Source organism: Aulonocara sp. 'chitande type north' Nkhata Bay, linkage group LG3 (assembly GCF_057382095.1).
Source record: "Aulonocara sp. 'chitande type north' Nkhata Bay isolate Kocher_YH1m ecotype deep benthic linkage group LG3, A_spYH_male_GT1.1, whole genome shotgun sequence".
NCBI lineage: Eukaryota > Metazoa > Chordata > Actinopteri > Cichliformes > Cichlidae > Aulonocara > Aulonocara sp. 'chitande type north' Nkhata Bay.
The window spans coordinates 77291667-77306219 of NC_141346.1; the positions used below are offsets into that span (position 1 = coordinate 77291667).

A 14553-nucleotide genomic window follows, 5' to 3' on the forward strand; every position below is an offset into this window, starting at 1 on the left:
AACAGATGATGGATCAATAACTGCAGCTGGATTGTGTTTGTTCTCTCCATCAGATTCCTGTCAACTCACAATCGACACAAACACAGTGAACACAAAGCTCCAACTGTCTGACAACAACAGGAAGGTGACACGTGTGATGGAGGTTCAGTCATATCCTGATCATCCAGACAGATTTGATGTTCGTCAGCTGCTGTGTAGAAATGGTCTGACTGGTCGCTGTTACTGGGAGGTCGAGTGGAGAGGAGACGTTGATATATCAGTGAGTTACAGAAGCATCAGAAGGAAAGGAGGCAGTGCTGACTGTGTGTTTGGATACAATGATCAGTCCTGGAGTCTGAGGTGCTCTGATGATGGTCCTCAGTCTGTCTGGCACAATAACAGCTACACATCCATCTCCTCCTCCTCCTCCTCCTCCTCTGTCTCTAACAGAGCAGCAGTGTATGTGGACTGTCCTGCTGGCACTCTGTCCTTCTACAGAGTCTCCTCTGACACTCTGATCCACCTCCACACCTTCAACACCACATTCACTCAAACTCTTTATCCTGGTTTATGGGTCGGTCGTGGTGACTCAGTGTCCCTGTGCTGAGTGGAGTGTAAAGAGTGTCTCCTGTTACAGAAACACTCTGACTGTTGAACAGATAGTTCAGTCTGTACATGTCTGTCTCTTTCACTCACAAACACGTTTTCAGATTCATGGATTCAATCAGTTGATGTTTGAAACTCTTCTAAATGATTCCTTGTAAACTTCTTCCTCTTCAGTCACAAACAAACAGGAAGTGATGTCACATGTGTTCCTGTCCACACAGCAGAATGAGTCTATTGCTGACAGTGATGTACAAACAGAGTGAGCATTTCTGAGGCCCAAAATAAACTGAGTAGTTCACTGAATGAACAATGGACTGTGAGCTCAGTTCCTTCATCATTAGTATGGATTATATATGTATATGTATTATATTAGTATCATATATATCAGGTGCTGCTGCTTTCAGTCATTGTGCAAATGTGCTGTTTGTAAGCTTGTAAAGCTGCAGTCAGCTGAGACTGAAGAAGTCACCTGATCAGTGAGCAAACGTTTCTGAAAACGTCCAGATGAACAGAATCAACCTTTTGGGATCAGCCAGCAATGCAGCATCATTGTTGTTCAGCTTCAGAGGTTTGCAGGAATGAACTGATGACCAGAAACAGCTGCAAAGTCCAAGAAAATACCAGCTGGAGTTCAGCTGCATTTGAAGAAGTCAAAGAAAAGTAAGGATGGCAAAGGGCGACGTTTTCTTCCAAAGAGCTGCAAACATGGTCGACGCCTCATTAGAAGAATCATCTGGACATTTGTGAGGAACTCTAACCAAGAAAGCAACGTCACACAGATCCAACAGACAGTTTCCATGACTGCAAGTGTTGAGTGGAAAAATGCTACATTGCATTATTGCATCCTCTCACCACAGGAGGCGCTGTTGGCACCACTGATTGCTGATCAGCTGTTCTCTGATGATCTGATTGATACTGTGAATAACGGGACTCACTGAACTCTGTGACACAGTGAAGATTACAGAGTTTAACTTCACCCTTTAAGACTGACCACAGAACCAAGTCCGCCAGAGCTTTTGTTATATTTTTACATGCTGTGGAGCCATTTGTGGGAGCATTTCAAGTTGCTATACATCAATACAACTGTTATAGCCCTAATTTTAATAATATGTATGCATTAAGTCCATAGTAACTACATAAACTGCAAAAAAAACCTCTGCTCATCCATCTCTGTGTGTATCAGGATACATTTGGCTCATAATACACAGAAAAATCAGAGTTATTACCTGTAATAAATGTGAAAGATTCCTGCAGTGATAACCAGGCAGGACTGAAACACATCCAAGCTGTCACCACGGTAACAGCACCGCCCATCCACAGGTGAGGGGAGGAGCAAAAAGAGGGACTTTGACCATTTTATACTAAAAACACTCAACTAATGTTTCTAATATGAAACAAATAAGCCCACATTAATGTGAGCGTTTATTAAATAATAATAATGATGATTTCCTCCTGATCTCATTTCCACAGCAGAGAAAACTGTGGTGTATATTGAGGTGGAGGGTGTGGTCTGTGGCTCAGGTGTAGAGTGAGGGTGGGGTGCACCACAGCAGCATGCTGGGACTGCTGAGGGTGGAGGAGGGAGTGATGATGACATCAGAGCTGCAGCACAGAGACCAGTGAACACACAGTCTGTTCATCTTTGCATAGATACAATATACAGCACAATATTGAATGACAGACACGCTGTGGGAGCTTCCACAGATACACTGACGTCAGCATCCAGAGTCCTCCTGCTGCTCCCCCCTCAGAGCCCCGTGATCAGCACCAACACATTCAGTTAGATGACAGAGTCCAGCTGCAGCTAGAATCAGCTCCCCTCTGTGAACAACAGCACAGCGTCAGTGTTTCACACTCAGTGAAAGGAGGAAACAGCAGAAGAACACCATGTGTGCTACGTTTCTCAGGACACACTACAAACTGCACAAATACAGAGCAGCACGTGGAAGGACCTGGAGCTGCATTTACAGAGCTGCAGACAGCGTGATGTCCTGTATGGACAGGTGGAAGGAACCAAGTCCTCAGCTGGAACACTCGTGTTTGTCCACAGACAGGAAACACAGCAGGAAACTTCCTCACAGAAGTGCAGCTCATGGATAACACACTTCCTGTCAGTCAGAATGAGGCTGCAGCCAAACACAGAAAGGTGTTTTTGTCCAGATGAGCCCAGAGAAGAAACACGAGTGTTCACAGACATCAGAAGCTCAGAGAGGTGAAACATGAGGTTGGAGTCCTCGTCAGCATCCAGAAGAGCTGCTGTGAAACCCTGAGTACTCATGACAGACTCTGATGGCACAAACACATCATGATTCAAACAGAAAGACAAACATGGAGCTCCTGATCCTCCTGCATGAGAACAAGCTGACATGAGCGCTGTGTCTGAGAGTGTCTCCCTGTCACAGTGACAATAACACAGCTGCTGCTCACAGTCATTAAACTGACCTGAGGTCAGCTGTGCTCCTTACATATGAACCATGTGACCTCACATCAGTGCTGTGGATGACTGTAGTCATAGAAGAGTAGAGCTGTAGCAGGTGGTGTGAGGAGGAGGTGGTGTATTCTAGTTAACGCAGTACTGAAACACTCCAGCAGAGGGCGCTGTTAAGTCCTTATTGTAACACAGTTACTGTGTGCAGTTAGACTTCATACATAATCTGCACTTATTTCCATCAGACATGCTGTCAGGAAATGATTGGTTTCTATTGATTCTACTTCCTGTTGACTCGTTTGATGACAGTGAAACAATCACAGCTGATTGTGTGATGATGTAAACTGTCACTGTTACATTCAGTGTGTGTGACATAATGTTAGTGCAGGCTGATAACAGCCTGGTTCTGTTAGAAACACATGAACGTGTCCATAGATCAGTGTGTGTTTAACATGAGAGCTTCAGCCCTGCTGATGTGTTAAATAAAGACATGCAGGAAAACTGATGAGACTCTGAAATAACTCTTTATATTTATAATGTAACTCTGCATCAAAAGAACAACAAAGGATCCCAGACAGGTTTCTGTGAACAAAGACCATTCTGATGTTTCTGTGTTTCTAACACTTTGACATTATTAGTAAACAGACTGCAGTGAGCAGCATTTATAAAGAGCTTCTATATAAAGATATGACAGCTGTTTGACAAGTTTATCACTCTGTGTTTGGACCTGATCAGTCCAGCTGTTTACTTGAAACATGTTCATTTACCTGTTCTGTTATATTCATGTTCTTGTCTCTGTTGAAAACACATTTTAATGTCCCTCAGATTTTTCTCCCAGATGAATAAATATAAAAATGACACAAACTGACTGCAGCTACTTTTTGTCCTTTCTGTCAAAAACCTTCATGTGACTCATGAGAGACACGTTTCAGCTGTTTGTGACAGATCAGAGGCCAACAAGTCATTTATAACACTTTCCATCATTGTTTAAAGTTCTCAGTGTTTCTGTGTTGCTGCGTATAGGATCTCCCAGCATCATCACTGTGCTGTCCAATCATTGTGTGCGAGGTTACCCTTATAGTGCGATGTGTGTTTGCACAAAGAGAAGCATGTGTGTCAAATATAAATAAGCACAGAACAGAAACAGCTGCTCGTTTCTTCTGTTTAGAGTCAAGTTAGTGTTTTGTGTCTTTGTTTGAGGCCTGATGTCGAGCAGAGGTGTGTGTAACTGCACTGCTCTGTTATATGTGTGAAGTGTGTGCTTCTCTTCAGCATCATCTTTGTCACTGCTGATTCCTTTGTGTCATCATGTGTTGAGAAGAGAGAACAGTTATAACGGAGGAGCAAAAGGAAGCCCTGAAATCTGCATCAACAAGGAAGTGTTGGCTCACCAGTGATCCCAGCAGAGCCACTGGTTTGGCTCCAGTTGTTCTAGATTCAATGATGTTGTTGCTACAGATACATGTCAGCATCTTTATTGAATTTTATATGAAGCAGAAATGGTGTCATTAGGAGAAGAAGAGGAGAACAAGTCCGGCGAGGAGGCAGCAGCTCTTAAAGATGAAACAGCAGCTCAGCCCTGAGCTCAGAGAGCTGCACATGAAAAAGCTCCTCAAGCAGATCCTGTCAGAGGTTTGTCATCAACAGGAGGAACTGTTCACATCATAGGATGAAGATGCTGTCAGCTGGATGAAGAAGGTTATTTAATGCAAACGTTCACACTGAAGTCAAATTGTTGTCGTGTTGAACAGATTCATGTACTGATCGTCTCCAGAATGTTAGAAGAGCTTCAATGAATCATTAGAAACAACTTACAGCTGCACAGCTGTGTCAAACACATCTGTGTGTCATTGTGGGATTGTTGTGTTTCTACATGTGACACACGTCTAAAACATGCACACAATCTGAACACAAACAGGGACTCATGTGTTCCCACAGCCAGATGCTGAGAGCCATTTCCTTGTAGTCCTGTGTCTACATACATGAACCATTAGATGTTATTGGAATGATTGTCAGCTCTGATAGTTTCATGTGTGTTTAGCTGGACGCTGTTTGATCCTCGACATGTTTAAAGGTGTCCAGTCCTGAGACACTGGGGCTGGAAACAGCTGTGATGTCATTGGACTGTCACACAGACAGAAGTGCATGAAGTGAGCAGCCGAGGAGCCGCTGATGTTTTGGATTCAACAGCATTTGAAAGGTCGACACAGACACATTTGCACACAGAAAGCTGAATCTGTCATATGCCACAGTGAACTCACTGTTCAGTGTTTTTCAGGAAGCTTCTTAACTGCCTCTGCTGCCAAACAAGCAGCTGATGTCCTTGAGAAGAAGCTGAAGAAGTCTTCAACAAATACAGGAAGTGGACTTTCCTGCGCGGACCAACTGTGTGGGCTGATGGAGCACCTCTTCAACCTGAGCCTGAGGTTGGGAAGAGTCCCACAGCTCTGGAAAACCTCCTGTGTTGTACCAGTGCCAAAGACTTCACGCCCCAAGGACCTCAACAGCTACAGGCCGGTGGCTCTGACATCCCACCTGATGAAGACCCTGGAGCGGTTGGTCCTGGCTCAGCTTCGGCGCCTAATAAGCTCATCACTGGACCCACTTCAGTTTGCCTACCAGCCTGGCATTGGAGCGGATGATGCCGTCATTCACCTCCTACTAGGGCTGCTCGATTATGGCAAAAATGATAATCACGATTATTTTCACTGAAATTGAGATCACAATTATTTGACGATATTTATTTAACCCTTTAAGACCTACTATAGAACCAAGTCCACCAGAGCTTATATTATTTTTTTACATGCTGTAGTGCCATTTGTGGGAGCATTTCAAGTTGCTATACATCAATACAACTGTTATAGCCCATATTTTAATAATATGTATGCATTAAGTGCATAGTAATTACATAAATTGCAAAAAAGTGCAATAAACTACAAAAAAAATTGAAAATCGCGTTTGTTTTGTTTACATATATTTCTACTTGGAGAAATTTAAGAGGTTTATCCCTCAAAACTTTAAATACAATAAAGTTGCAAAAAATAGTTTCCCACCACAGGAAATTTATTTTGAGTGTCTTCATAGTTTTATTTTGGAGATACAGCAATTTTTATATACTGCAGGAAAAACAAAAAACAATCCTATGATGCAAATTTGCAAAGAAAACAGCATGTGCATCATTTCACTGTGGGAAGTGTTACGACCAGCTGATAGGAACGGCGAAGCGTGTTTCTGGAATATTATGTTTTTGTTCCTGCAAGCGCTTTTTATGCAATTTTTGCAAAGCTATATGTGGAAGGAAACCGTGACCGAGGACAAGCTGATGGCATCAGATGTAAGTACAACTCCTCCGGTTTCATATGCAAAACAAATTATTGTGCTAGCTTACACGGTTCAGGTTCTACAGGGATTTAACAATAGTTACGCAAAACGGAGCGTGCTGCTCTGACCGGCTTTAAAGGGTTAACAATGACTTTTAAAAAATAATATAAAATAGTGTGCAACACCACTGAAGTTTTTTTTTTAAAACTCTCTTTTCAACCAACGGCAGTCACTCTCCAAATAACTTCTGCTTAGCTTTCCGAGCTTCCCTCGGGTCCTCTTAATCAGCGGTCTCCAACCTTTTTTTGCGCCACGGACAATATTTTCACGGACCGGCCTTTAAGGTGTCGCGGATAAATGAGGGAGGGGCTAATAATCGGCTCAGTCATTTTTAATGATCGTTGAAAGCCCAGATCGTAATCGTGATTAAAATTCGATTAATTGAGCAGCCCTACCTCCTACATCGTTCCCTCGCTCACCTGGAGACCGCTGGAAGCACTGTGAGAATCATGTTCTTTGATTTCTCCAGTGCCTTCAACACCATTCTTTCCTCGGTTCTAAAGGACAAGCTGGTGAACTCTGGAGTGGACCATCACCTCACTACCTGGATTTTGGACTACCTCACCGACCGACCACAGTATGTGAGGGCTCAGGGCTGTGTGTCGGACAGGGTCGTCTGCAGTACGGGGGCCCCACAGGGAACGGTTCTGGCTCCGTTCCTCTTCACCATCTACACTGCAGACTTCTCCCACAATTCCACCCAGTGCTTCCTGCAGAAGTTCTCTGATGACTCTGCAATAGTCGGCCTCATCACTGATGGGGACGACAAGGAGTACAGAGGACTGACTCAAGACTTTGTGGACTGGTGCCAGCTGAACTACCTCCAGATCAACGCCAGTAAAACCAAGGAACTGGTGGTAGACTTCCGCAGGCACAAGCATTCTCCACTGCAACCACTGAACATCCAAGGTATGGACATTGAGGCTGTGGACAGCTACAGGTACCTTGGTGTTCATCTGAACAATAGACTGGACTGGACTCATAACTCAGACGCCCTCTACAGGAAAGGGCAGAGCAGGCTGTACCTGCTGCGGAGACTCAGGTCGTTTGGAGTGGAGGGCCCACTCCTGAAGACCTTCTATGACTCTGTCGTGGCTTCTGCTATCTTTTATGGTGTGGTCTGCTGGGGCGGCAGCATCTCTGCTGGGGACAGGAAGAGACTGAACAGGGTGATCCGAAGGGCCAGCTCTGTTCTAGGATGCCCTCTGGACCCAGTGGAGGTGGTGAGTGACAGGAGAACGGCGGCTAAGCTGTCATCCCTGTTGGACAACATCTCCCACCCCATGCAGCAGACTGTGACAGCACTGAGCAGCTCCTTCAGTGGGAGACTGCGGCACCCACGGTGTGGGACGGAGAGATTTCGCAGGTCTCTCCTCCCCACTGCTGTCAGACTCCATAATAAAGACTTTAACTGATCAAGCACACACATCCATACATATGCAATAATACTAAGTGCAATAATCCTTTCTGTCATCGTTGTATTTTTACTCAGTTGTATATAGTATTTGTATTTGTATTCTATTTTTATCTTATTGTATATTTATTTTATTTTATTCTACTGTATATAGTATTTTATTTTATTCTATTCTGTACAGTTGTGTACTGTATTTATTCTTATTGTATTCTAATTTTTGCCTCATAACTTTTGCACTGTCCACTTCCTGCTGTGACAAAACAAATTTCCCACGTGTGGGACTAATAAAGGTTATCTTATCTTATCTTATCTTATCTTAAATACTAGATTCACTTTAGACTTACAGAGAAATGACTCAACCAGCTGTGTTTGATTGACTCCTTTGACTATATGAAAGGTCAGTGTGTGTCTGCACACAGACTGTTGTGTTGGACTGTTATTCAGTTGTCTGCTGAATGTTTTCAAATGTCTGCATCTCAGCTGTGATGAGGCTGGGGGTCATGGGAGGCCACCGTAGCAGCCTCTTCAACATCATGACATCATCATAAATGCTGCTGGACTGTCTGATGGGCTGACGGTGAAAAAGCCGTCGGGAAGGAAACAGAAGACATTTCAGAGGCTGCAGCAGATTTCTTTGATTCGGGGTCTTTTTCAGCTTTATTGGACAGAGCAGTGAAGATAAGTGACAGCAAAGCAGAGAGAAAGGGGGCGTGGCCCGGGTCAAAGCCAGGCCAGCTGCTCTCCACCTCGTGGTCACCTGCTCATCCTAGTGAGCTCCACCAGCAGCCCTTTCACACACTTTACACTGTCAAACACTGTGTGTGGACCTCAGCTAACAACAGGCTACATTTAAGTCTGGACTACATGCTTTTATATTGTTTTTATTCCATCAGCAGCTCAACATCATGAGCAGCTTTGACATAAAGACATCAAACTCAAGCTGACTTTAAACTACTTTTAATACAGGGGCTCAAAAACAACAACATCTTTATTATATATCAGGACACAAAGTCATTTCATCTCAAAGGGAAACAGCTTTATTTGGAATAACCAGCACTATCAACTGGTTTGGGATCTCCACCAGTTTCATGTCTTTGCAGCTTCTCCAACAAAGTTCCTGTAAAATCAGCATGTTTGTCTTTATTGGTTTGATAGTGATTGATTATTCAGTCCCAATCTGCTGTCATCTAAAGAACAAAATGATGTTTCTATGAGTCACAAAGCTCCAGATGTTGTCGGCTTCACAAAGAAAACAAAGAACTTAAACACAAAGTGTTTGGAGCCAAAATGTTCCCAAGCTGCTCTTTTTGAAATGGCAGAGGTACAGTGGTGTCTAACAGCACACTGTGGAAGGCAAACATGTTATTGTTGGATGAAACTTCATGAATCCTTTGTAGATTTGAGCTGTTGGAGCCTTTCTTTTCTCTTCAGGTGTACAGATGCTGAGGAGGCAGGTGAAGCAGGTGGAGCTGTTGTGATGCTGGCAGAGGGTGTGTCTTAGTAACTCTGTGAGGCAGAACTGGATCCAACATTGTGGATGTGTTGATGTTGGAGCCATTAAGAGTCTCTGGCCACACTGTAGGATTTCCCTTTGATCCACTGTGGGGGCATTTTGGAGTCTGTCAGTGAAACTCTTCATGTTTGTGTTTGACTCCAGTTTATAGAAACAGAGAAATGTGTCATGCTTTTGTTCGGCCTCCACAAATACACACATTTGTTCATTGGTTGGACTTTTTGGAAGGAGACACATTGAAAACCATGTTAATAAGATCTTGTTGTTTCCTGTGGATCCGACACAGAGAGTGGACTTCAGACAGAAAGCGTGGAAGAGATTTTAGAGGCCGTGTGTGGCAACAGGAAGTTTCTGTGTGTTTGCTGATCTTACATGTGGAAAACAACACGTGATGTTTGTGAAGTTCTACAATGATCATTGTTCTCACAGCATTTTGAGTGGGAACAGTTCAAACTGGGAGTAGTGGGAGTTATTTACTGATTGAAACAAGCTGAATGTTTCTGTGACGATGAAGATCAGCAGCTCAGCTGATCAATGAACTGACATCTATCAGTCGTTTCATGAGATGAAGTCATCAGCAGACATTTGTTCTGACTGTGTGATGAATGTCAGAACGTCAGGGCTCTGCTTTAGTCACTGCTTGATGATCATTGGCTCATTGTTGAATCCAGGGGCCCAGTCTGACCTCTGACCTTTGCTGCAGGTCTTCTGTGTTATCTCCACTTTCATGTCTGATCTTCTACTTGTAGTCCTGTGTCTACATATACAGTGGCTTTCAAAAGTATTCGGCCCCCTTGAACTTTCCCACATTTTGTCACATTACAGCCACAAACATGAATCAATGTTATTGGACTTCCAGGTGAAAGACCAACACAAAGTGGTGCACACGTGAGAAGTGGAACGAAAATCATACATGATTCCAAACATTTTTTACAAATAAATAACTGCAAAGTGGGGTGTGCGTAATTATTCACCCCCTGAGTCAACACTTTGTAGAACCACCTTTTGCTGCAGTTCCAGCTGCCAGTCTTTTAGGGTCTGTCTCTGCCAGCTTTGCACATCTACAGACTGAAATCTTTGCCCATTCTTCTTTGCAAAACAGCTCCAGCTCAGTCAGATTAGATGGACAGCGTTTGTGAACAGCAGAAATTGAAATTGAAATTGCAGTGAAGTCAGCTAGAAACTTACAGTGACGTGGACATCATGCAAAGACTGCCAGACTCTGTAATACTGCAAATGATCAGTGACTCAGGTTAACACTAAACTTTAAACGGCACCTCTGTGTCTCTGTGTGCTGAACATCTAGGATTGAGTCAGGCTGCATCAGCTGAAGCTGTTATTTGTATATATCAGTATTTTTTTATTCAGGTGTGGGGAAAATACGTAAGACTGCAGTGAAGCGATGCACCAGATGAATCCCTGGCCAAAGGTATCGTACTCAAATCAGACTACTGATCCAGCCACATCAGCCTTTTGTGAGGTCTGTTTAAAGTAGACTAAAAGTGAACTGCAGGTTCCTGAGAGGTGGACTGTGAGCACAGAAACACATGTTCATACATACAGCTGCAGCAAACTTACATTAATTTTAAATAGATTTGTTACTCTGATGTCTGTCTCTGTGTTAGTCCTCTGACAGACTGGTGACCTGTCCAGGTGTGCTCTACCTACTACTGGGACAGGTTCCAGCCTCTGTAATAGAAATGTTCTGTTATTCTCATTTAAAGTGTTTAAGTGCTTATGCATATGCTTAGTTGTGACACTGTTACTGTTCAGTGAAAGTTGCTAAAACTAGATGAACTTACTTCAGCAGTTTGAGAAAACAACTCCCTTTACAGGTGCTGATAAGGCCAAGGGCACAAAACAGCACAACCATTGATGCGTTAGGTTTCATAGCGAGACACGTGAAGTGTGGTAGGATCAGTTTGTAACTTCCTCCCTCTTCCTTGGAAGGCGTAAAGGAGGAGGAGCACGACCTCTGTGGCAGCGCTGACATGACTGAACTGTGATGTTTGATGTGTGTTGGCGCAGTAATAAATAGCTTGATCACAGCTCTTTCTGTGTTGCAGACTTTATTTAAAAAGTTCCACGAAACCCCCCCCCCCCCACTGTGAACCTGAATTGAATATTCAGAAGACATTTGTTTAAATAGTTCTACAAATCTGAGCTGTTGGTGTGTCCTTGGATTGTGTGGTAATAATATTAGAGCCTGCAATCTTTCTTACTGGATCTCTACTATGAGTCATGTTACCTGAGATTAGTTCTATGTTTACCTGTCAGCCTGGACGAATGTGCTGTGTGAAGAATGTAAATGACATCAGATCTGAACTGCTTACATCTAAGGAGCCTGTTCATATTTAATTGTAATATGAACCAATGATTTTCTGATTGATTGCTGATATATACAGTGGGGCAAAAAAGTATTTAGTCAGCCACCGATTGTCATCATTTTAGGTGGGGGAACTTGCACAGAGGTCAGTAATTTGCACCAGAGGTACACGTCAACTGTGAGAGACAGAATGTGAAAAAAAAAAATCCATGAATCCACATGGTAGGATTTGTAAAGAATTTATCCGTAAATCAGGGTGGAAAATAAGTATTTGGTCAATAACAAAAATACAACTCAATACTTTGTAACATAACCTTTGTTGGCAATAACAGAGGTCAAACGTTTACTATAGGTCTTTACCAGGTTTGCACACACAGTAGCTGGTATTTTGGCCCATTCCTCCATGCAGATCTTCTCGAGAGCAGTGATGTTTTGGGGCTGTCGCCGAGCAACACGGACTTTCAACTCCCGCCACAGATTTTCTATGGGGTTGAGGTCTGGAGACTGGCTAGGCCACTCCAGGACTTTCAAATGCTTCTTACGGAGCCACTCCTTTGTTGCCCGGGCGGTGTGTTTTGGATCATTGTCATGTTGGAAGACCCAGCCTCGTTTCATCTTCAAAGTTCTCACTGATGGAAGGAGGTTTTGGCTCAAAATCTCACGATACATGGCCCCATTCATTCTGTCCTTAACACGGATCAGTCGTCCTGTCCCCTTGGCAGAAAAACAGCCCCATAGCATGATGTTTCCACCCCCATGCTTCACAGTAGGTATGGTGTTCTTGGGATGCAACTCAGTATTCTTCTTCCTCCAAACACGACGAGTTGAGTTTATACCAAAAAGTTCTACTTTGGTTTCATCTGACCACATGACATTCTCCCAATCCTCTGCTGTATCATCCATGTGCTCTCTGGCAAACTTCAGACGGGCCTGGACATGCACTGGCTTCAGCAGCGGAACACGTCTGGCACTGCGGGATTTGATTCCCTGCCGTTGTAGTGTGTTACTGATGGTGACCTTTGTTACTTTGGTCCCAGCTCTCTGCAGGTCATTCACCAGGTCCCCCCGTGTGGTTCTGGGATCTTTGCTCACCGTTCTCATGATCATTTTGACCCCACGGGATGAGATCTTGCGTGGAGCCCCAGATCGAGGGAGATTATCAGTGGTCTTGTATGTCTTCCATTTTCTGATGATTGCTCCCACAGTTGATTTTTTTTCACACCAAGCTGCTTGCCTATTGTAGATTCACTCTTCCCAGTCTGGTGCAGGTCTACAATACTTTTCCTGGTGTCCTTCGAAAGCTCTTTGGTCTTGGCCATGGCGGAGTTTGGAGTCTGACTGTTTGAGGCTGTGGACAGGTGTCTTTTATACAGGTGATGAGTTCAAACAGGTGCCATTCATACAGGTAACGAGTGGGGGACAGAAAAGCTTCTTACAGAAGACGTTACAGGTCTGTGAGAGCCAGAGATTTTCCTTGTTTGAGGTGACCAAATACTTATTTTCCACCCTGATTTACGAATAAATTCTTTACAAATCCTACCATGTGAATTCATGGATTATTTTTTCACATTCTGTCTCTCACAGTTGAAGTGTACCTCTGGTGCAAATTACTGACCTCTGTCATCATTTTAAGTGGGGGAACTTGCACAATCGGTGGCTGACTAAATACTTTTTTGCCCCACTGTGTGTGTGTGTGTATATATATATATATATATATATATATATATATATATATATATATTTTTTTTTTTTTTTTTTTTTTTTTTTTTACATACATAGTTTTTTGTTGCCTTATGGTTCCAAGCGCTGTCACCAATCTTTGCATTTAGTTATTATCTCATGACACTTGTTTAATCAGCTACCATCTCTCCTGTGGACTTTTTAATGTCTACAGTCTCAGACCAACACAGCCCTGCCCTTCCCATATTAGATTCTTGATGAATGTGTGTTGTTGTTATTCAGCCTGGTTCAATGTGCCCCTTTTTAACTTTGAGCACCCGCCCCTTTAAACCTCTCTGCACAGCCCTGCACTGAACTCACTATCTTCTCCCTCTAACAGCCTCCACATGTTCTCACTGTAATTTCCCCTCATGAATGAATTTATGCTGCACTAATGTGAATGTTTGCAGGGAAATCAAACGCATTTCACACGCAGTACTCGAGCTGACTTACCTTTGTTTGAATGACGACTTGTACGCGCTGACTCCACAGATAAGGTACGAAAATATATCAGGCTACGTCTTCAGGGTTTCTACTCCACGGCCGTATTTCATACGGGTCCACATTTCCACTGCACGCTATTTTCTGCAAGTACCGCCGCTTCGCCTCTGGACGCAATCGGTCTCTATACAGTCCGTTCTCTTTTGAGCTGCTTTTAAGCATCTTGTAATCGTCGTTCCAACACAGTGTGTTTGTTTTGATTCGTAGACCTCGAAAATGGTGCCGCGCTCCCACAATGCATTGCGGCGTGACGTCAACTCCAAAGCCCTATAGAACATGTTCTTTTTCATTGTCAAAATTATCAGGAATAAAGAAGAAAACTGATTCAAAACCTGTGGAACCTGCCAAAAAACAAGTTTTACTGCAAAGGATTTCTAGATGTGAAGGTTTTGTGGCTTTTTTCAGTTTCTAAAACAAACTCATTTGTACAGAAGGATATGAGGATGTATATGTCCGGTGGTGGGTTTTTTTCTTCTTGATTTAATGTATTCATTTATCTCTTCACTTAATCTTTCTTTATGTTTTTTTTTTTTTTTGATTTGGCATGAGCGATTTCCGGTCCTCACTCCAAGCCAGTTGGTGGCGGTAATGCACCACATGTTCTATCACAGCTGCGTCCGAGAGGACAGGAAACGTCTGTATGCGTCTGCAAACCAGGTAACTACACTCAGCTGAGCCTCTCTGCT

The 14553-nt window shown here is 43.3% G+C and overlaps 1 protein-coding gene across 1 annotated transcript in view; it reads left to right on the plus strand.

Moving 5' to 3' along the window:
• The window catches only part of LOC147337073 (protein NLRC3-like), a 96141-nt gene extending 94045 nt beyond the window's left edge, over nucleotides 1-2096 (plus strand). The window contains exon 8 of the mRNA XM_086285742.1: nucleotides 54-2096. Within this exon, the coding sequence (XP_086141868.1) occupies nucleotides 54-586 (533 nt within the window). The 3' untranslated portion in view covers nucleotides 587-2096. The remainder of the gene's footprint in view (nucleotides 1-53) is intronic.
• The last annotated feature ends 12457 nt before the right edge of the window (nucleotides 2097-14553 follow it).